The sequence below is a fragment of the Nyctereutes procyonoides genome, unplaced genomic scaffold (genome assembly GCF_905146905.1).
Source record: "Nyctereutes procyonoides isolate TBG_1078 unplaced genomic scaffold, NYPRO_anot_genome, whole genome shotgun sequence".
Taxonomy (NCBI): Eukaryota; Metazoa; Chordata; class Mammalia; order Carnivora; family Canidae; genus Nyctereutes; species Nyctereutes procyonoides.
In genome coordinates, this window is record NW_026575030.1 from 10,046,117 (window position 1) to 10,067,797 (window position 21,681).

The window sequence follows — 21,681 nt, forward strand, 5'->3', positions numbered from 1 at the left end:
CCCGACATTTACTCCAGGTTGTGATACTTTCTGCCTTTTCTTAAGAACCGTGTGCAGAATTTGAGCACCACCGCTAGGTTTCACTGCTTCACAGCCAGGGTCTCCTAGATGTACAGGAGTATATGGTCCTTTCCCTCTTGTGGGCGCTCAAGGCCTGATAGTCTGATGTCCAGCCCTCAAGAGCCTGCACAGCCCTGGGACACAGAGAACAAGGCACACCGGCTCCCCTCACTAAGGCTGGCTTCCATTGGATTCTGAACCCTATACAATGAAGGGCCCCCATCTCATTCTCCCACTTTCCCTACTGGAAGAATCAGAAAGAGACGCCTCTTGGTCTTGGGCACAATAACTGAGTAGGCAATTCTCTGACCTTGCTCTGCATCAGTAAAAAGAAAACTAATAAAAAGGAAAAAAAAGTGAAAAATTCCTAGTGCTGGGTAGAACAGCAGGCTGATTTCAAGTCTGTCACACAGATATATGACATGAGAGCATCTGAAAAAACAAAACAAAACAAAACAAAACAAAACCACAATGTCCCTTGGAACATCTTCATTTCCCATTCCATCTACATTTTGGAATTCTGCTCTCTACTACTCTTCCATGTAAGCTGAGCAAATATGTAGGATGGTTTCTTTGGGAAGAAGAAACATACAATTACTTATTATCAGCTAGAAATGCAAAAAATCACACCCAGCCCCAGGAGTCTGCTGCTCTCATGAAGGAGGTCCTCATCGTGACATAGGCTTCTTGTCCATTTTTCATTTGGGCAACTTTTCACTTCTCACACTTGTCCAACCGGAAGAACCACCTGTGGGGCTTGTTGAAAATTCAGATTCTATTGCTCCATCCTAACCCAGGGCTCTGCTCCTTTAGCAAGCTGTAGGTAATTCTTATGATGAGGTTCACTTTGAAGAACACTGACCTTGGGACTATGCTCTTTGCTAAAAAAAAATTCTATTCCTAATTTTTCCTTTATGAGTCCCCAAGGAAGTGGTATATTGATTAAAAGTACTATGAACTGCACATATAGATAGAACCAGTCCACTTTGCAGGCTAGCCTTTTAGAATGGCCAAATAATGTAGGAAAGTAAACTAGCAGCTCCTAATTGTTAATCATTAGGCTGAGGGTTGGTGAGTCTAAGCCACTATCTTAAGAAGATGAGGTTCCCTAAGTTTCAATTATTTGAGGCATTATCCTACTTTACAGCAATAGACTGTGCAAAGGGCTGGTCTCATCTAGCATGTGCTCATCAAAGACCTGTACAGACTGAAATGGTTAGGTCAAAATGTCAAAAATATAATGCAAAATCAGGAAGAACTACTGGAGAATGGCATCAAAAGAAACCAAAGTGGACCAGGAGGCATGGGTTTCTTTCACCAGGCTAGATCCTGCATGTAGCACAGAACAAGGCACATGGAAGGCATTTAATACATGGCTGGTGAGTGCAAGAATGGTCAACGAATGAATGGGGTATATGCCCGTGATACAAACAGAAATGACATTCCATGATTCAGCAGCATCTTCAGGAAAGAGAAAAGTGTCGTTTAACATTTCTATAAATTACCTGGTAGAAAACCGTTACCAGCCTCTCATCTAAATAATGAATTGATTTTTCAAAACAGGAAATGGCAAATCCTGAGAAGCCCACAGAAGCACAAAAAGTAAAGAGAAAAAAAGAGAAGGGAACGAGGACTCCGGAGGGGGTGCCGCAGGAGTACTAAAATCTGAGACAAGCAGCTCAGGGGACAGTAGCACACAATGTCTTGGCAATGCTCCTCCCCAGGTAGACTGGGCGCCGGAAACCTCGTATAGCACACGTGAACGTGAGTGACAAATTCACCAGAACCACAACAGAACAAGGAAGGAGAGGGGAGCTCAGATAGAGGGGAAGCCAAAAAGCCGGGGAAACAGAATGAAGAAGAGTGGAGGGAACATGCAACGTGTCATGCAGGGACCTTGGTGGGAACAACTGGGTGCCAGGCAACACTCAGTGAGCACAGAGGACGAGTGAAGGCGAGACACACCTCAATCACAAAAACAAACCGCTTACCCTCTGCTTTAGTGGAAGTACCATCTTTAAGCAAATTAAAAAACAAGGGAAGGGATAACAGGGAACAGTTAGTAACAGTAAAAAAATTAAAAAGCAGAATGTTATTAGCTACTAAAAAAGCAAAAGTACAATTTAAAATAAAATTAAAAAAGAAGTTCAACAGCAAAGCAGATTCTGAAGCGAATAAGTGTGCCTTGTATTAAAATTGGCCTAGTGTCATGTCACTTTTGGAAAACAGAATGAAACATGACAACCCAGGGTAGGGCCTCCGTTGGTACACTGTTGATTTTTGTTTTAGCCAACCCTCATCCTCTTCAGAGTTTCGTTTTCTTAGAACCAAGTACCAGCAGCGTACAGGAGGAGAAACCAGAAGCTAAAGTACTAAAGAATCACCCAAAGAACAGAGGCAAATAGGAAGCTAAGAGAAGCTAGCTCTAGCAATGACGCCTATCCCAACTACATGGTGCGCAGCAGAAGCTGTACAGCTGGGTACCTGCTTCAAGGCCTACGGACTCCGTATCTTCCCTCACGTGTCTGGATTCTAGAAGTTCGGAAAAGGATCGTCAGCTTTAATGCTACACTTCTGCACAGATGTAATGTGCCCAACCTAAGCAGTAATTGTAACAACCTCTCAGTAGGATTACGTTAAATTTCCAGGGTTTTTTGTTGTTTCGTGGTTTGGGACATGAGGCAAGTAGGGGTAGATGCTCTCTCAGGAAATGCTGAGAGAATGGGAATATTCCAGTCCTGTCACCTCAAGAACTAATGCCGGGCTGAAATTTATCTTCAGTGTTTTAAGAGGTCAATTCTGTATCATCAGACCAAAAGACCTGAGTGCTTTTCCTAGCACTGAGGGAAATCTACATGGTCCATATTAAAATATCCCAAATATGCACAGAAAAACAAAGACTACTACCGAGTCCTCTAAAAGATGGTTTTTACTCAAGCTTTCAAGCAATGAAACAAATACTGATCACAAACACTCAAGGTGGGTCAAATGTATTGAAACATGGGTACATACTTAAAACTGACCTGAAATGAACAGAGCTACTACTCTACCCTGGGACAGAGTCATTCTGACTTCCCCCTTACTGGATGACTACATACCAACCTAACGTTATAAACGTTCCAGTGTGATGTTACAGTAGTAAAATGGAAGAAAGGGGGAACACTTATTGGGTTTCCTTCCAATCAAAAGGTACCTGTGTTTGAGGTATTTCCCTAGAGAAAACAAGGCTGACTTAACAAACATTCCAGAATACATGCCTCTCATGTTGTAATGTTCCTGGCACGATCCATTTTTTCACCTTATAGGATAAGAGTTTACAAAAGACTTTTATATCATTTCATTTATCCCCTGCATGTGTCTGAGCTGGGTGACATTTATCACAACTAATTAGGTAGAGAAACAGCTTCAGGGACTGCATGGCCCAGTCAGGGTCATCAAGCTAATCAACGGCAGACCAGTAATCTCCTGGTGATTTCTCATTGGGCTTCCATGCTCAGAACATTAGTTTCAGAAATGACTTTGGAATTGCTTTGTAAACCACATAAGCAATCCAGTCTCAATGTTCCATGAAGTTTAAATTATATGTATTCAATTTCCATAAAATCCAAAATAAAACAAATCCAGCAAAGTCCCCAGATTTTGGCTTGAACGAGTTTGCTCTAACAAAAATAAGATGAAATAAGTAAGATCAGCCTTACATACAGATTGTTCAGCTGTCTGCTGAAAAACTGAGAAACTGACCACCATTCTGGCAGATAGGACTTCTTTTAAAAATAATTTTAAAAAATTCTTTGGGCTACTATGTAAGTACACTCTCCTTCCATGGTACCCATGGAAGACCAACACTATTCTGTGGAATATGGTTATGCTGGCCAGTGGATCCGCCACATTTCTCGAGATGTCCCTTTTTGGGGACCCTCCATCCCGCACCTTGGCCACCCCAATAATATTTTCAAATTGTGAAAACCTAACTACCAATGACTCTTTGGTGATTCCCTCACTAAACCCTTTGACCCTGCCCCCACGGATGTCACAAGGGGGGAAAGCCAGCTTTGGCAATATGGGAGGTAGCATAGGTGCTGGTTGGGTTGCCATGAAGGGGGAAGTGAAGTAGAAGGATATGACACATCATGTGAGCATCCAGGTACTTACTTGTCACTAAAAAGGATTATGCTCCAGAGAAAGGGAACACTTAACAAAGGGTGTGTGGCTGGTAATCAGCAGTAAATGCACTGAGCTATTTATACATAAATATCAGCCCTGTAACAGTGAGAATTTCCTCAATGATTGTGTTTTAGAATTTGCTAAATAAATCTGAGCAGGGCTAAGAATAATCTCGAACACCAGGACTGGGGGGAAAGGTGGTAGGGAGTCTGGTTACCTAAGGATGCATATGACCCCGGAGGCAAGGCTGCTGCAGAGCTGAAAGGCGTAGTACCCGAGGCTGAGGACACCTTGGACTTGGCACTGGCTGCTGCGTTCACATCAATATCACTTCGAGATCGCTGGAGGGATCCAGTCGTTGACACAGATTTGGTACTAACTGTAGAAGCTTGAGAAGGAAAGGTGGAAACATCAGCAGGGACTATGCTAGAATTGTATACATACATTGTTAAAACTTGTTTTGCTTTTCTTATCAAGTTGTTTTTCTTTTTCTTTTTTTATTAAAAAGTAGCCTCCATGCCCAGCATGGAGCCCAACACAGGGCTTAAACTCACATCCCTGACACTGAGACTTGAGCCAAGATCAAGTTAGGATACTTAACCATCTAGGTGCTCCTTCTTATTAGGTTTTAACAAAGGTTGGCATGCATAAGCAAGGACATGCTGAAGACAAAGATTAGCCAATGCTGAAGTGACCACAACCAGACACACCCATTCCATTGTTTTCTTGTAATCAAAGACTATAAATGCCAAAGAAATGGTCCCTCTTTCCGATGAATGTGAGAAGTTAGGTAATGAAAAAGCGCACAGATCTGTCCAGTTTCTACATAATGTGGCCTAAGCACGCGCCCTGACTCTGATGCCTTCTGCTCCCAGGGAGCATTCTACTGTCTGATCTCTGACTGAGAGCATCCTCAGAGCATCACCAGTTGTCCTCATTCTCTTATCTAGTGACCAGAGCCAAGGAGAGGCACTATTTGAGTAGAAAGGTCCCAGGGCTCCACTTCTGCCTGCCTAAGGCACCCTGGTTGTGTGTTCCTCATTGCCCTTGGCCCCTGGGGCAATGGAGTTCTGCCACTGGGCACAGCTGCAGCACCCAGAGCAGCATGTTCTGCAAACCTGAGGGGGGGCCTAAAAGCAGGTCAACAGCTTCTAGCAACTTAGCAGCCCCTGGGAGCAGCACAGAAACAGAGGCCTCCCCAAGACTGCCTTCACCACAGCAGCCAGTCTTACCTCTAGAGGTGGTGCTTCCAGTAGGACTTCTTTTGGCAGAGAGTGGCCGGCTGAAAATAAAAGTATACCTGTGTTTATTATAATCAAACATGCACTTCATCTGCATTCACACCAGTACACTCTACAAGAGGAAACTAGGATGATGATGATGAACTTATTTCAGAGTTTTCAGAATGTATCAGGTAACTAAGACCACAATCTTACAAATCCTTGATTCCAGACTAAGCTTTAGGATTATGTATTGGCCTATCTTCCAAATGTACAAAGAGAAGTCATAACTCAAGGCAGAAGTTAGAAATCAAGAGTGAAGACGATACATTTATGTCCAAGTTCCTAACACCTTCCCCCTCTCCAGACTTGTCTCTAAGTCAACAATCATACTTTCTCAGAAACCGAGGCCATCTATTCCTTACCATTTCCCCCAGTATCTCACCTAGCAGCAGGTGAGATTTGCCCCCCATCTGAAGTAAGAAGGGATTAAAACAGGCCCATAAACCAAAAAAACCCAGCTGGGATTGTGTTCTCATATAGCAAACTCCCAACATAAAATCTCACACGAATGAAAATCACAGCTGAAGTGCTTACTTCAGACTCTCCTGAGAGCTTGAGGATGAGCGGTCGGACTGCGGCAGCGATACGATGCTGTCCGAGTTCTTTAGGTGGGACTGTAGGGCTTTCTGGTAGGATGACTCGAGGGTGTGGTACAAGTGCTCTGCTTCTCTGCTGAAGTGACTGTGAAAACCCCAGTAGCACCTAGGGGAGACACAAAGCTTGTCGTATAGCCAGGACTGCACGGGGGCTCACAGAGCTCTGCGGCCCACCACAGAACATTCAAGGACTGCAACCCTCAGCTTACTGCCACTAGGAACAGGACAGGGTAAGGGAGAGAGGGTCTAAGGAGGCCTGGAAGAGATCCTCAGCACACAACTTTCTGGCTTTTGTGACACTGGGCAAGCTACCAGACATCTCTGTATCCCAGTCTCACTTATAAAATGGAAATGAGGGACGCCTGGGTGGCTCAGCGGCTGAGCATTTGCCTTTGGCTCAGGGTGTGATCCAAGAGCTCTGGGATCAGAGTTCCCTGCATGGAGCCTGCTTCTCCCTCTGCCTGAGTCTCTGCCTCTCTCTCTCTTTCTGTGTCTCTCATAAATAAATAAAAACAAAATCTTTTAAAAATAAATAAATAAATAAAATGGAAATGAAAGGGCTGAACTTACGAGACTGGGGAGCCTTCGGGACGAGGGAGCTAAAACACCTAAAAGTAGACTCAGAACATGGAAGGGGACTCATCAGTGGCAGCTTTTATAAAAGCAATTTGACACTCATCGATTTGAAGTATTTACAGTTGCCTTAGATAACATATACAACAGAGGCACAAAGAGGTTCCGAGCTACTTGAAACCTGTTTGCAGCACGACTAAAGAACCAGAAAAAATGGGGAAGCAGGAGAATACATATAAGGATAAAAACAGCTTAAGCACATGACTAATGAATCCATTCCTAAGAGTTGTGAGCATCTATCAGCTATGTCACTTATTTTGGTAGGAACTACCCAAGCTGGGACTGTGGTAACCACTTCAGTGCTTCGATGAGGTCCTCTGAAAACCTCAGAAACCCGGGGAATAGAATGTAACCGAGATCGCAGTCCAAGAGCAACAGGGACTTGATCAGAAGGTATCAGTGCAGCTAAGTAAAACAGGAATAGTCGGAAGAGAGGCTACTTGTGTCAAGTAGAAGAGCTGGTCGCTATGAAAGCACAGGAAAAACCACTACAGGTGCCAAATTCATAGCGCTTATCTACACATTGCCCAAGACAGAATAAGTTTCAGCATCTTTGACTCCTGGTATTTACAGTCACGATGACAAAATTATTCTTCAGGAGGCATGGAATGCATGGTCACAGCTATGTGACTGGAGCATGAGCAGCCCTAACGGCAAAACTGCCACAAACGTGGTGTGGCACCTGCAAGTTACCACTGTGGTAATTGCCAGCAGCACATCAACTCATCTGCCCCTCACCACATTCACACTTCTTCACACCTGAAGCTGGCAGCGATGTCATCACATGGGAAGGATCCCTGGGACTGTGATTTTTCACAGGGAATCAAAAGGTCCCTTTGGATTATGACCTGGCTTTTAACAAAGCCTAATGAGTAAGAAAATGCACTGAGTGTACATACAAGTGCTTTTCTGATTCATGTAATAATTTCTCATAAATTTAAAAATGAATATTCTGCTGTAGACTTTAGTCCTATTTACATTCAAATGCTATCAATCAGTTCTTCAGGCCTGGGCACCTGAACAATCTTCTCAGCAGAAAAATAAAGAAATCTCAGCAGAAAAATAAAGAAATAACAAGACCTGGCCTTTTGAGGTCATGTTTTCAAAGTCACAATTAATGAAACATGTTCGTATAACTTAATGAGTTTTTAATAAGGCAATCTAAACAACACGCCTGAAATTTAAAAACAGTGCATGAAAAACAAGTGGTGTACAATAAATACTTACTTTCTGGCTTCTATCCTTGCTTCGGAATCTGCATCATGTATTCCCTTCTTTATTGTTTCGGCTAATACTGATATATGTCTAGGAATTCAGAAAAGAAAGCAGTAACAATCATTATTAACATGTGGTGTTTTATGCGGATGAAAACAGGTGTGAGCACTTCAAAATAGCATCATGGAATCCAGAGCCTTTGTGTCCAGTGAGTCAACCAACACACAGCTGAGAAATCAGAGCACTCCCTTATACCCCCTGTGCTATTCTCGTAACTTCTACCTTGGTCCTGGCCCACCCCCTATCCTCCATCAGCTAACCCCACCTAAGTACCCTGAGTTTTTAAAATAATGGCTGATTCTTCTCACATCATCCTTATTTAGTTCAACCTTTTAGGAACCCAAAAAACAAGACCCTACTTTTTCCATGGCCAGCACTAGTTTCTATGAAAATTATGAGGTAATAATCATCAGAATACTGAAACAGCTACCTGAATCACATTTCTGTAATTAAACATAATGTTTTTATTCAAGTTCCACTATGTAACATGAACAAATTTATAAAATCGTGTCACAATTTTATCAACAGATATTCTCTTTAGTTATGTTCTGCCCTGAGAAGAAATTATTAAAAGTATCTCTTTGAATACTTAACAGATTTTTAAGAAAAGAAATAAGGATGCAAAGAGTCTCCCAGAACAGAGCAGTCACTAATTTTATGGCCCCTTCAGTCTTTGCCTCATTCCTTCCTGTTTAGCAAGTACCTGCCAAGTGGTAGATGGGATGCTGAGCAAAGAAAGGAATGAATGAATACACAAGGTGACATCTCAGTTCTTCACACACGTATCTTCACGTTAAGTCTCCCACTCCATTTTACACCTCTAAATTCCAAAACTATCACAAATAGAGAGTACAATATCCGAGACGAAAAAATGCATGACTCTCTTCTAGATTCAAGGTTTTGCAGATGAAATTTTACCCCTGAGAGGCAGAGCTTTGTGTCCTCTCCAACCCCTGCAGTATGAACAGGACTCCCAGAAGCACTTCATTAGAATTCTACTAATAAAATGATTAGGATGCTGTGAAGTTCCTCACAATACGTAACAATAAAAACTGGGTGGCACAATAGCATCATCTATTCTCTCCAAATTTAACTCACAAATAACAAGCATCTCAAATTCAAAGGAACTAAAAATGGCAACGAATGAATCTCAAAATTAATAGATGTGCTTTTGCAAGCATGCTGCCATAATCCTACCTTTTATCATGATGATGTCAAACATACCAACACCAACCTGAATAAAAAAAAAAATGCTAACTTTCTGATATAGGGGGATCAAAAAGAAAACTTTGAGATGAGCGAAACTCCTCGAAGGATCTAAGAGTTAATCCCGGCCTACCAAGAGCAGCTTGAAACCTTTTCCTAGTTGGAACTGACAGGGATGTCAGGCAGTACAATGAGCCTAACTCTGGGAAATGAACAAAGGGTTGAAGAAGGGGAGGAGGGTGTGGAGGGATGGGGTAACTGGGTGACAGGCACTCAGGAGGGCACTTGATGGGATGAGCACTGGGTATTATACAAGATGTTGGTAAATCGAACTTCAATTTAAAAAAGGAGAGTCAAGGGGAGTTCATTGTGGTGTACTTCCAGGACAGGTGGCAGAGGAAGAGGATCCTAAACTCACCCCCTCCCACAGGTATAACTAGGTATCACCCACATCAGTGTAAATAGCCCAGAACAGCACTTGAAGATTGGCAGACTGGACTCTGCATAGCTAAGTCTAGAGAGGAGGCCACAATGAAGAAGGTAGGAAGGGCACAGATGTGGTCAGGAGCTAGATGAGCCCATGAGCTTTCTACAAAAGGGAGGACATTGGGAACACACAGAGGGGAGAGGACCAAACCTTCATACCAAGCACCTCAGCACAGGGAACCCACATGAAAACCAGAGGGGCATAATTTCATGAGTTCTTAGAATCAGTGAGACTTTAACCCTGGAACTTTAAAAATCAATAGCTAGGAAATAGGAAACTGAATCCCCACCCTTAGAGAACACAACAAACAGCCCCCAGGAGATACAGCAATAAAGCAGCACTTCCTTTTTTTTTTTTTAATTTTTTTTTAATTTATTTATGATAGTCACACACACACACACACACAGAGAGAGAGAGAGAGAGAGGCAGAGACACAGGCAGAGGGAGAAGCAGGCTCCATGCACCGGGAGCCCGACGTGGGATTCGATCCCGGGTCTCCAGGATCGCACCCTGGGCCAAAGGCAGGCGCTAAACTGCTGTGCCACCCAGGGATCCCTAAAGCAGCACTTCCAAAAACACCTGTGGTATACACGAAGGAGCTTTCTTCACTGATTTCAGAGCATGAGCAGAAGGGGCAGGAATCCTGGGGAGACTTCTCCAGAAACAAAGGAGCTGGTGGGTACCATCTCCCTGCCCAGATACATAGACACCAGACACACAGAAACAAGTTCAGTGCCAATACTTTCCATCTAGCTTGCTAACAGTATGCCTGGCTTCTCCTGTGGACACATCCCCTCCAGCCAGGCCCTGGTTCCAGGTCTCCCCCCATGGAGCAGATCCACATAAAACATTGCTAACAAGTTTTGATATAGTCCCAATAGTTGAACGCCACCTACGGCAGCGTTCTCCTGGGTCCTGCCCCATCCAACACATCCTTGGCTGAAGCCCATTCAAAGCAGTGCCACAAGCTTGGCAGGGTGCAAGCAGCCGTGATAGGGATTGGCACCTCTGCAAACTGACTCCTGCCCTGAGGAGAGCAGAAGATAACCACATACCAGTCAGACTCTTGGTTCCAGCAGTGGGCTGGAGTCAGAGAGCCACTCTAACTGTAGGCATCACCCACCAATAAAAGCTTCTTAGGGAACAAAACAAGGGAAGTGCCCAGCAGTCTGGTACTACTGCATCTCTGGCAAATTCCTAGTCTGATGTGACGCATGCCCAGGTCAGTCCCAACTGGCCCACTAAAAATACAAGAATCGAATGCTGCCCACAACATGCAGAGAGCCACTGCAGATGACTGGACTGAAAGAAAAAGTGGCTCAGCCACAACAGTAGGGTATATGCAACATGCAGAGATAGCCCTGAAGCACCAGGTTCTGGTGAACAGGGGACACTGCACTACAGGGCACTATAGGACCTCTTTTTCATAAGGCCACTGCTTTCAAGAGCAGAAGACATAGCTGACTTTTCTTAACATACAGAAATAAACATAGAGTTAGACAAAATGAGGAGAAAGAGGAGTATTTCCCCAGTGCAAGATCAGGTCAAAATCACAGCAAGAGACCTAAGCAAAATGGAAATAAGTAATATGCCTGATAGAGAATTTAAAATAATGACCATAAAGATACTCACTGGACTTAGAAAGCAAAAAAGAACCAATCAGAGATGAAGAACTCAGTAAGTGAAATTAAAAATACAGTAGATGGAATAAGCAGACTAGAGGAAGCACAAGATTGGCTCAGCAACTGGAAAAGAATAGTGGGAAGCAATTAAGCTCAACAGGAGAGAGGAAAAAAAATAATAAAAAATTAAAACAGACTTATGGAACTCAGCAACATCATCAAGTGTGGTAAACATTTGCATTATAGGGAATCCCAGAAGAGACGAGAGATAAGGGGCCAAAAAATTCATTTGAAGAATTCTTAGGGAACAAAACAAGGGAAGTGCCCAGCAGTCTGGTACTACTGCATCTCTGGCAAATTCCTAGTCTGATGTGAATTCTCAAATCTGGCGAAGAAAACAGAAATCCAGATCCAGGAGGCACTGAGAGCCCCCAACATTTGACAAATCTGAAAAATTCTCAAATCTGGCGAAGAAAACAGAAATCCAGATCCAGGAGGCACTGAGAGCCCCCAACAAAAACAACACAAGGACATGCACACCAAGACACAGTAATTAAAATAGCAAAACACAGTGATAAAGAGAGAATTTTAAAAATAGCAAGAGAAAAACAAGACTACTAGAATAAATGGATTTGATAAGGTCACAGGATATAAAATTAATATACAGAAATCTATTACATTCCTATACACTAATAATGAAGCAGCAGAAAGAGAAATTAAGAAAATAATCCCATTTACAACTGCATCAAAAAGAATAAAATACCTAGGAATAAACATAACTAAGGAAGTGAAAGACCTATACTCTGAAAACTATTTAACAATGATGAAAGAAATTGAAAATGACAGAAGCAAATGGAAAGGTATTCCACGCTCATGGATTAGAACAAATATTGTTAAAACGTCTATACTACCCAAAGCAATCTCCAGACTTAATGCAATCCCTATCAAAATACCAACAGCATTCTTCACAGGACTAGAACAAATAATCTTAAAATTTGTATAGAATCATAAAAGTCCCCAAGTAGGCAAAGTAATCTTGAAAAAGAAGAACAAAACTAGAGATATCACAATTCCAGATTTCAAGATATACTATAAAGCTGTAATATTCAAAGCAGCATGGTACCAACACTAAAATAATCACATGAATCAATGGAACAGAACAGAGAGCCCAGAAATAATTCCATGATCACATGGTGAATTAATCTTTGACAAAAGAAGAAAGAATATGCAATGGGAAAAAGTCTCTTTAACAAATGGTGCTAGGAAAACTGTTCAGCTACATGCCAAAGAATGAAACTGGACTACTTTCTTACACTGTACACAAAAATAAACTCAAAACGGATTAAGAAGTGGGGTGCCTGGGTGACTTAGGTGTTCAACTCTTGATTTTTGGCTCAGGTCAAGACCTCAGGGTTGTGTGGTCAAGCCCCAAGTCAGGATCCACATGGGATATGGAGCCTACTTAAGATTCTTTCTCTCCCCCATCTCCCAATCTCTAAAAAAAAGAAAAAAAAATGGACTTAGGACCTAAACAGGAGACCTGAAACCATAAACATGGTAGTGGAGCATGGGCAGTAATTTCTCTGACACTGGCAATAACCACATATTTCTAGATGTCTCTTGAGGCAAGGGAAACAAAAGCAAAAATCAACTATTGGGGCTATATCAAAATACAAAGCTTCTGCACAGCAAAGGAAACTGTCAAAAAACTAAAAGACAATCTACTGAATGGGAGACAATATTTACAAACGACATATTCAATAAAAGCTTAGTATTTAAAATATATAAAGTCCTAATGTAGCTCAATACCCCCCAAAAATAAATAATTCAATTTAAAAAAATGGACAGAAGATATGAATAGACATTTCTCCAATGAAGACATCTAGATGGTCAAGAGGCACATGAAAAGAAACTCAACATCACTCATCATCAGGGAAATGCAAATCAAAACCACAATGAGATACCACACCTCACACCTGTCAGAATGGCTAAAATCAAAAACCAAGAAATAACAGGTGTTGGTGAGGATGTGGAGAAATAGGAACCCTCTTGCACTGTTAGTGAGAATGCAAACGGGGGCAGCCACTGTGGAAAACAGTATGGAGGTTCCTCAAAAAGTTAAAAAAAGAAATATAATATGATCCAATAATTCCACTACTGGGTATTTACCCAAAAGTTATAAAAATACTAATTCAAAAAGATGCATGCATCCCTATATTTATTGCTGCATTACTTAAAATAGCCAAATTATGAAAGGAATGCAAGTGTCCATCGACAGATGAATGGATAAAGATGATGTGATATATAAACATAATGGAATATTACTCAGCCATAAAAACTAAAATCTTGCCATTTTGCAATAACATGGATGGATCTAGAGAGGAGTATAATGCTAAGTGAAATTAGTCAGAGAAAGATAAATACCATATGATTTCACTCGTATGTGGAATTTAAGAAACAAAACAAAGAAAAAGACAAACTAAAAAACAGACTCAACTATATAGAAAAAACTAATGGTTACTAGAGGGAAGGTGAGGGAGATGGGTGAAATAAGTGAAGGCGGTTAAGAATTCACTTATGATGAGCACTGACTAATGTACAGAATTACTGAATCATTATGTTGTATAGCTGACACTAATATAACATGGTATGTTACTTATAATGGAATTTTTTAAAATTTCAAAAAAAAGTTAATTGTGGCTTTGTAGTCGGCATGCTGCACGTGTCCATTATCTCTAGGCACACTAAAACTGTAATCGATGAAATTCACTAAAAGTTTCTGCCAATATTCTGTGCCTCGAAACAGTATAAATAATAGACACAGTCCTACAAATACTTAAGATTCCTTCGATCCTTTTTAGGAGGTTGGACCACTTGTCAAGGCATTAAATGTCAAGATTCAATTCAGTGGGAAAAACCCTGCAAATCAAATGCTTACCGTTCCAGTGAATGTGTCTGCCACTCTTGTAAAAGTAAATCTAAAAATTCAAAGCAGCGTCTAAAAAATGTAAAGAAAGAAATATGTTAACTCATTTTTATGTTAGTGAAAATAAAAGCTTTTTTTCTTCCCACGCTACTTTTCAGAACTGGTAAGTTTGTTCTAATCATTAAGATGCAAAAAATGGAAATTAAGATAGAATCAGCATTAACTGAAAACCCAACCAAGTAAAAGTAAGCATCTATGGTGATCAGAAAGAACAATTACAGACACATAGGAGACAAGATACAAAAGTCTCCCTCAAATCAGAAACTGAAGCCTCCTGGCAACATTACTGAAATGGCCTATCACTGTCATTTGTTTTTATACCACCTCAGATAATATGTTAATAAAGGAGGTACATGAGCAAAAAAGATCAGCATACGTTATTACAGAACCAGGGAATTAGTCTTTGCACTATTTTCACGGATTGCCTTATGAAAAACAGTTTAAAAATGGCCTAAAAAAGGGCTTTCCAAATTTTCCTAAGAAGGGCTCAGGTAGTGCTTAAAATAGATTTTTCTCTAACTACTCATCTATTGTCCTCTCTTTAATCTTTCAACATCCTTTCTTGTCGGGACTTTTCACTTTTGTCATCTTTCTTGGTCTGATTTGTGCACCAAAATAATTCTGGTCTCATCTCTTTTGGATAACATCACCACTTTGGGTTCTACCTCTCTAGAACTTTTCTGAAGTCCAGGGTATTTATCTTTTTGGGAGTAAACCTTAATAGTCTTAGGAACTCATTCAAGGAAACAAATCAGAAGGTAATTTTTCTCTAGTGACCAGACTTTCATTCCCATGGTCCTCCCAATTCAAAATCTCGTAATCCATAATTAATTACTCAATAAATCTTTAATAAACCCTAACCCAACCCTGGATGCTACAGATAACAATGGTAGCCAAGACATAAACCAGCAAGCGAGACAAGGAACAGTTCCCATGTGCCAGGAATACAAGGGGGCTCTTCTTAGAAGCACACAGGAGCCATTCAACCCAGGCCTACGGCTGGCAACCCATGTGCATGTGTACGCGTGTGCTGAGTGTTGGCTGTGAAGCATACTTTCCCTCAGGAAGGACACTGACTCACGCCCACATGGTCTCTTCTCTGTCACTCTCCCTACCCAAGCTCTAACCCAGGCCATGTTTATTCTATTTCTTCCCTGTTCTTCATGGCATTTCCTGGGCTGATTTTCTTGTCTCTTTTTCTTTTTTAATTTATATCTCTTAGTGAATAAAGTTATCTTTGGTGCTAATTTTGGTCTTAAGTCTCTGTTAGAACAATCTATTTAGTCAAAAATATGACCTGTAAGTTAGGTTTTATTTTCCACTTTTCAGACTAACATACAAAGAAAGAAGTAGTATCAATGTTGGCATTAACACATCAGTATTTAAACACATCAGGTTAGAACTTGTCTCTTTTCTTTACCTACTCCTACTCATCACTCAAAATGCAACTCAATTTTTCAATTTGTCTACGAAGCATTGTAGGAATATATTAGCTGCCTGTAATCACTGCTCTCTGAATTCCTAAGTCCCCAACACCAGTGTTGTAACTCACTCTTACCTTGCTTTGCATTATCGTTTTTAATCTCCCCATCTAAATGAGAAACTTCTCAGAGGCAAGGAGACTGTACAGTCCATTTCTTACAAATTTTACAAAGCAGAGCTAGGTACAGGCTGAGTGCATCACAGAAAGTGCACTGCCTAGGTTACACCGACCTCTTTAGTTCTCTTTACCTTTCTCAAGGCAGAGGGACTGGATGTCCCTATTACTTCTTCCAGCATTAAGACACATGGTTCTGACTGATGCACACACTCTAATGTAAGAAGAGCAATCCTAGCGTGTGACTGAGAGAGCAGTGAAGGGGATGACATTTCTATTGTCACAGTGATTGTAGGTTACCAGTCATTTAGCATCAGAAGCCAGAATTTTTAAATTCTGTGGCTGAACAATGTTGCCCCAAAATTCATACACTGAAGCCCTAATGCCCCCCAAAAATTCATATACTGAAGCCCTAATGCCCTTTACATAGACATAAAGGAGATAGGACCTTCAGGAGGTAATCAGGTTCAAATGAGGTCATGAAAATGGGGCTCTAATAATGGGGCTGGCGGTGCCCTTCTAAGAAAAAACCCCAGATAGCATGTTCTCTCTCTCTCTGCCTTGTGAAGACACAGCAACGAGGCAGCCACCTGCAAATGGAACTCATTAGAACTCAACCATGGTAGCACTGCAACCTCAGATTTCCAGCTTCCAGAACTGTGAGAAAATCAATTTCTGTTGTTTAAGCCAGCCAGCATACGGTATTTTGTTACAGCAGCCTGAGCTGACTGATTACACTAGACATCCTGTAACATACTACAACAAAGATCCATGTCACTTCATCAGAGGAACTTGGCCTAGCACACTCTGAATTTCTCTCAGAAAACCAAAAACAATAGTGACAATAATAGCAAAAGCAGCAACATACTCTAATAATGGGTACCATTTATTAAGGCTACATGAAGTGCCAAACCACTTTACCCCAATGACTGAGCCCATGGAACAACTCTGCCCCAGGAATAATGAGAATACTCATAGGTTAGACTATTAGTCAATGGGAAGAGGTAATGCTTCACCCTGCAGTCTACTGGGTTCTGAAATTCACTAACATCCTCTCCCCTGCTGAATTTACTCTGAACTCTAGAAGGCGAAGCTGAACTGTGGGTAAAGGGTAGATTGCATTCCTCAGAGAAATACAGGAGGCCATGCAGTTAGAGATTAAACTTCTTCAGTGGAAGATGTCAATTCCTTTCTTCTTGGCTTCATAAAGGTAGATGATTCCCCTTTCCTCCTTTAGGACTTCCACAGAGCTGTTGACAAGATGGATAGGCGGCCACCTTAGGCCTGTAGCAGGCACCCCGCCCATGGAAATGTGGCAAGACCTATGTGATATCCCAGGGAAGGAGGGAAATGATGGGCAGTGAATTTAAGCCAGGCTCCAAGCCTAGAGTGAAGGGCTCTTTCACTGGACTAGGATCAGACAATGAACTCCAGGAATGTAGTCAAGAGGCTGCTGCTCAGGCCGGCCATTAATTTACCCTATGAAACTCCTACTATGATGATCCACTGAGAGGCTTCAACAGAGTCCATAAATCCCCTTAAAATCTACACAAAACTATTCTGCATATTTACATTTTCTTGGCAAGAGATGCCACAGGTTTTATTATACTCTCAAGAGTCAAGAACCACAGATTCCAGCTAGAAGAAGCCTTATTTGTCACATGTGATCTAGGGCAGCTCATCCGGACCCAAAACCAGCCACGGATCTGGAACAAAGACCTAGCTAACTAACCAGGTGGTATCTCCTGGATACATCTCCCACAATTGCGCAGCAAAAGCACATATTGGACAGGATTCAAAATCCCAGAAATCACTGTCAGAAGAGGGAACAACATATACCTCCTTCTACCTACAGTAATATTAAATAGATGTAATCAATTTTTATAATGTTCTTTTTCTTGCATGCAGTTACCACTTTCATTCAGAGAAGGAGTACACCGATGATTTAGGTTAGAGGGACTATCTGGAAAAAAATGTATACTCCCTTCCATTAACTCACATACATACATATGCACATTCTCTCTCTCTCTCTCCTTTTCTCTCTTGTTCTCTCTCTCTCTCACACACACATACAATTAATAGAGGTTGTCCAAATTTATTTTCCAGACTATTTAGATCAAGATCCTTCAAACCAAAGACCTTTATTGCAATAATTTAAAATAATTTTAACATTTCAAACATGAATTTGTTTCCATGGATACAAATTCTGGAATTTATTTTGATTTTTAACAATTTAAAAACAATGAGGAAACTTTAAAAATTTACCTTCTAACTGCAACAGACTTAGAGGTACAGTTGCTTGTTATGACAGGTATTAGCCTAGGGATGTGTGTGTGCTGCAGAGAACAACAAAAACAGAGGTGAACACTTGAAAATACAAAAATAAAATAAAACTAAGACAACCATATTTCCTCATTAAGCCACCTAAAGCACATATATATTTAGATTAGAACTTCACAGAGCTTAAAAAGGAAAAAGAATTTCATTGGATATTGCCAAAGGCCATGACAAATTTACAGAGCCTCAACAGACCACCCAATGATATATAAATAAATCCAACAAACCATTGGTGGGAAGTCTAAACTATCTGGCAATGGGGATCTAACTGAGTTCAAAAGGGATCTGAAGACCAATGTTTTGATACTGTTTCAATGGGAATGTCCAACAATGGCTTTGGATTTAATATTTCAAGTAGGTGGTGCAAATAGTAGGGGCTAAAAATAATACAACTAAGTGACCCACAATAACCAGGAATATTCTGGAAAGATTTTAGCATCATCAAGTCCCAGTCTCAAGGGTTGCCTCTAGGGAAAAGAGACTCGCAAGTGAGAAGAAGGTGATGTGGAGAACATTCATTTTTAGCTTTTGTGCATTATTAGGTTTTATTGAAAACTTGTCTGTAAATTACTTGGATAGTTATTTACATAAATCAGTGTTTAGAACACCGAAAAGAACCTTTGGTTTATGGGCTTAAACACAATTAACTAAATAAAAACTTAAGGTGAATAACAAAGCCACAAGCACAAATAGCTAAAATGTAATGACTGGGAATTAAGGAGTAATATCTGGAGACAAAAAGAACTACGTAGAAACCCAGAAGCAGATGCAGATGTTCAAATATTTAAAGCCAATGATGAGTAAATGATCAACACATCAGTAGGCATACACCATATCCATAATTCACATCACAAAATGTAAAAGGCTCATATAGGATATAATTAAGGAGGGGGGAAGCTGATTTGTATCTACAATATGATTCTAACTATATGAAATCATGCTAATGAAAAATGCCTCCAATGTCACTTATCAACCACCAACATTCGCCACTTGCTTATTCTATGTATGGCCCCAAAATATACTTACCCGAATGATTAACCTAACAGCTACAACACCAGAAGTGGCCATAATTTTGGCACTATTTGGAATTAAATTAAAGATGGTTGGCATAATGGCTTCAGCTCCATGGTCAAACTTATTTCCCAGAACTGATGACAGATGCCTACGATAAGAAAGGAAAACTGCACTGTAGCTGTATTTCTTGCAAACAGTGAAGCATATAAACTTCAACATTGCAGGGCTTTTGATTAAAGTTATCTAGAGATAAAGGTAACAGTCTAAGATACTTTAAAAATACTTCCAATGTGCACAAAGTGGACTTGGGAAATAGCCATTGGCCCACAAGTTTGGTTCTTTTATTTTTTAAATAAATCATTTCCAACTAATGAGTCTGAAAATAGCAAAAGACAAACTGATCATACACAAAATATAAATGAGAAAGCTCCCTCACCCTTTCCCTCCTCTTGCCCCATTAAAAAACCTTTAACACATAATATAAATGCTTCCATATCTGACACTTTCAACAGCTGCAGTTTCTCCTTCCTATTGCTGTTTTGATATTCTGACACACTTTCAAACACAGAAGTTCCAGCTTCAAACACTGATAACAGGTTTAGCTAGTGTAAAATTATAGCCTTTGACTTTAACTTTATAGCTACAGTACTCTTCTGGAAACAAACAAAAATTCTGATCATCATGATATATCCAGGCAGCAAAACTCCATGAAAAAGCTGAGAAACAAAAATTTGCAAAATTTCTTTTTTCTGTATTATTGTAACAACTGCTTCAAGTTTAAAATAAAGGCTTCAGGGCAGCCCAGGTGGCTCAGCAGTTTAGCGCCGCCTTCAGCCCAGGGCCTGATCCTGGAGATCCAGGATCAAGTCCCACGTCGGGCTCCCTGCATGGAGCCTGCTTCTCCCTCTGCCTGTGTCTCTGCGCCTCTCCCTCTCTCTCTCTCTCTTTGTGTCTCTAATGAATAAATAAATAAAATCTTTAAAAAATAAATAAAATAAAGGCTTCAGAGCTAAGTCACTGAATAAAATTGAAAATCTGTCACTTTTACATCAGTGGGCAGGAAATACTGTAATACTATAAAAGTACCAACAAACATATAAATGGAATTGGTCCTGGACACTAGTCAGAAGGTACATTAAAGAGACTTGCTGGGCATATTCAATGAACCATCTCTGAAGCACTGCAACGAGACTATTTTACGATGTGTGAGAATGTGAAGCATGGCAGTCCTTACCCCAGCGTGATACAAGCCTCCCGCACTACCTGAGACCGCAGGTCCTTAGCAGATAATTTAAAGGCTCCATCCAGAAGACGCAAATGTTGAAAGAAGTTATCATACTCAGCAGCACCAGCCAAAAGTAAAGATCTAATCTTTTTAAGCTGACGGGACAAAAAAAATTAAGAGATACACAAAACAATTTTTAAAACCATAAATATAAAAACAACAAAAACTATCAAACAAGAGACAAAGTTAACTGATATAAAAGGTTTTCCCAAAAGAATTCAGCCAATTCAGCATCAGCTACCATACTCACAAAGAACAGATTATTTTAAAATACAGTATCTTACAATTCTACAACTAATTCCAACTGCCATTTGTTTAATGAATCAAAGAAAGGAGCAATCCTATATAGTCTTTTATATAGTATCCTCCACTGTATCCTTACTAAAAGACTAGTCTGAGTTTAAATGGAATATAGCAGTAATTTTATCACCTCACTTCCTGCCAGCTGACCACTGGAAAATAGCTTTCCTCAGATAAGACACACTCTCATTTCAATGTTCACCCCACTTTTCATTAATCCACTTTTTAAAATAGAAGGGACAGAACTTTCCAGCATATAATATGAAGAAAGAAAGGAAGAGAGGGACACACACTGAGAAAAGTCAATTCAGGGGCGCCTGGGTGGCTCAGTCACATAAGCATATATATGTCTTCAGGTTAGGTCATGATCCCAGGGTCCTAAGACTGAGCCTCACATTGGTTTCCCCACTCTGCTGGGAGCCTCCTTCTTCCTCTGCCTCTGCTGCTCCCCCATGCTTGTGCATGTTCTCCCTCCCCACCCCATCAAATAAACAAATAAAATCTTTAAAAAAGAAGTATGGTACTCTACTAAAAGGGTTAAGTATAAATACAGTAATTTATATATAAAATACTACTTATAATTCATCAGAGCTATACTCCAATTGCATAATTATTTAGAACATTTAAATAAATCTAATGAAAATATAATCACATGAAGTCAACAGCTTACAGCATTTACTCTTTGCTCCCAATCATGCTTGTCATCAGATAATATTTCCCTAATCTTGTTTATGGATTCCTCAAGGTCTCGGCTGGAATAAATCTGTAAGCAAAGTTAATTTATAACCAATGTAAGGAATTTTATAGAATAAACAAAGAGTAGTTTTTAATCAAAG

The 21,681-nt window shown here is 40.5% G+C and overlaps 1 protein-coding gene across 4 annotated transcripts in view; it reads right to left on the reverse strand.

Moving 5' to 3' along the window:
* CLASP1 (cytoplasmic linker associated protein 1) overlaps window positions 1-21,681 on the reverse strand; it is a 266,188-nt gene that overhangs the window by 95,462 nt on the left and 149,045 nt on the right. For all 4 annotated transcript variants that reach the window (XM_055315783.1, XM_055315784.1, XM_055315785.1 and 1 more), the window contains 10 exons: window positions 21,516-21,608; window positions 20,495-20,640; window positions 19,273-19,408; window positions 18,175-18,245; window positions 14,265-14,324; window positions 7,964-8,041; window positions 6,042-6,209; window positions 5,457-5,506; window positions 4,442-4,612; window positions 2,545-2,592 (listed from right to left, as the gene is read on the reverse strand). In XM_055315783.1, the coding sequence (XP_055171758.1) occupies window positions 2,545-2,592; window positions 4,442-4,612; window positions 5,457-5,506; window positions 6,042-6,209; window positions 7,964-8,041; window positions 14,265-14,324; window positions 18,175-18,245; window positions 19,273-19,408; window positions 20,495-20,640; window positions 21,516-21,608 (1,021 nt within the window). The remainder of the gene's footprint in view (window positions 1-2,544; window positions 2,593-4,441; window positions 4,613-5,456; window positions 5,507-6,041; window positions 6,210-7,963; window positions 8,042-14,264; window positions 14,325-18,174; window positions 18,246-19,272; window positions 19,409-20,494; window positions 20,641-21,515; window positions 21,609-21,681) is intronic.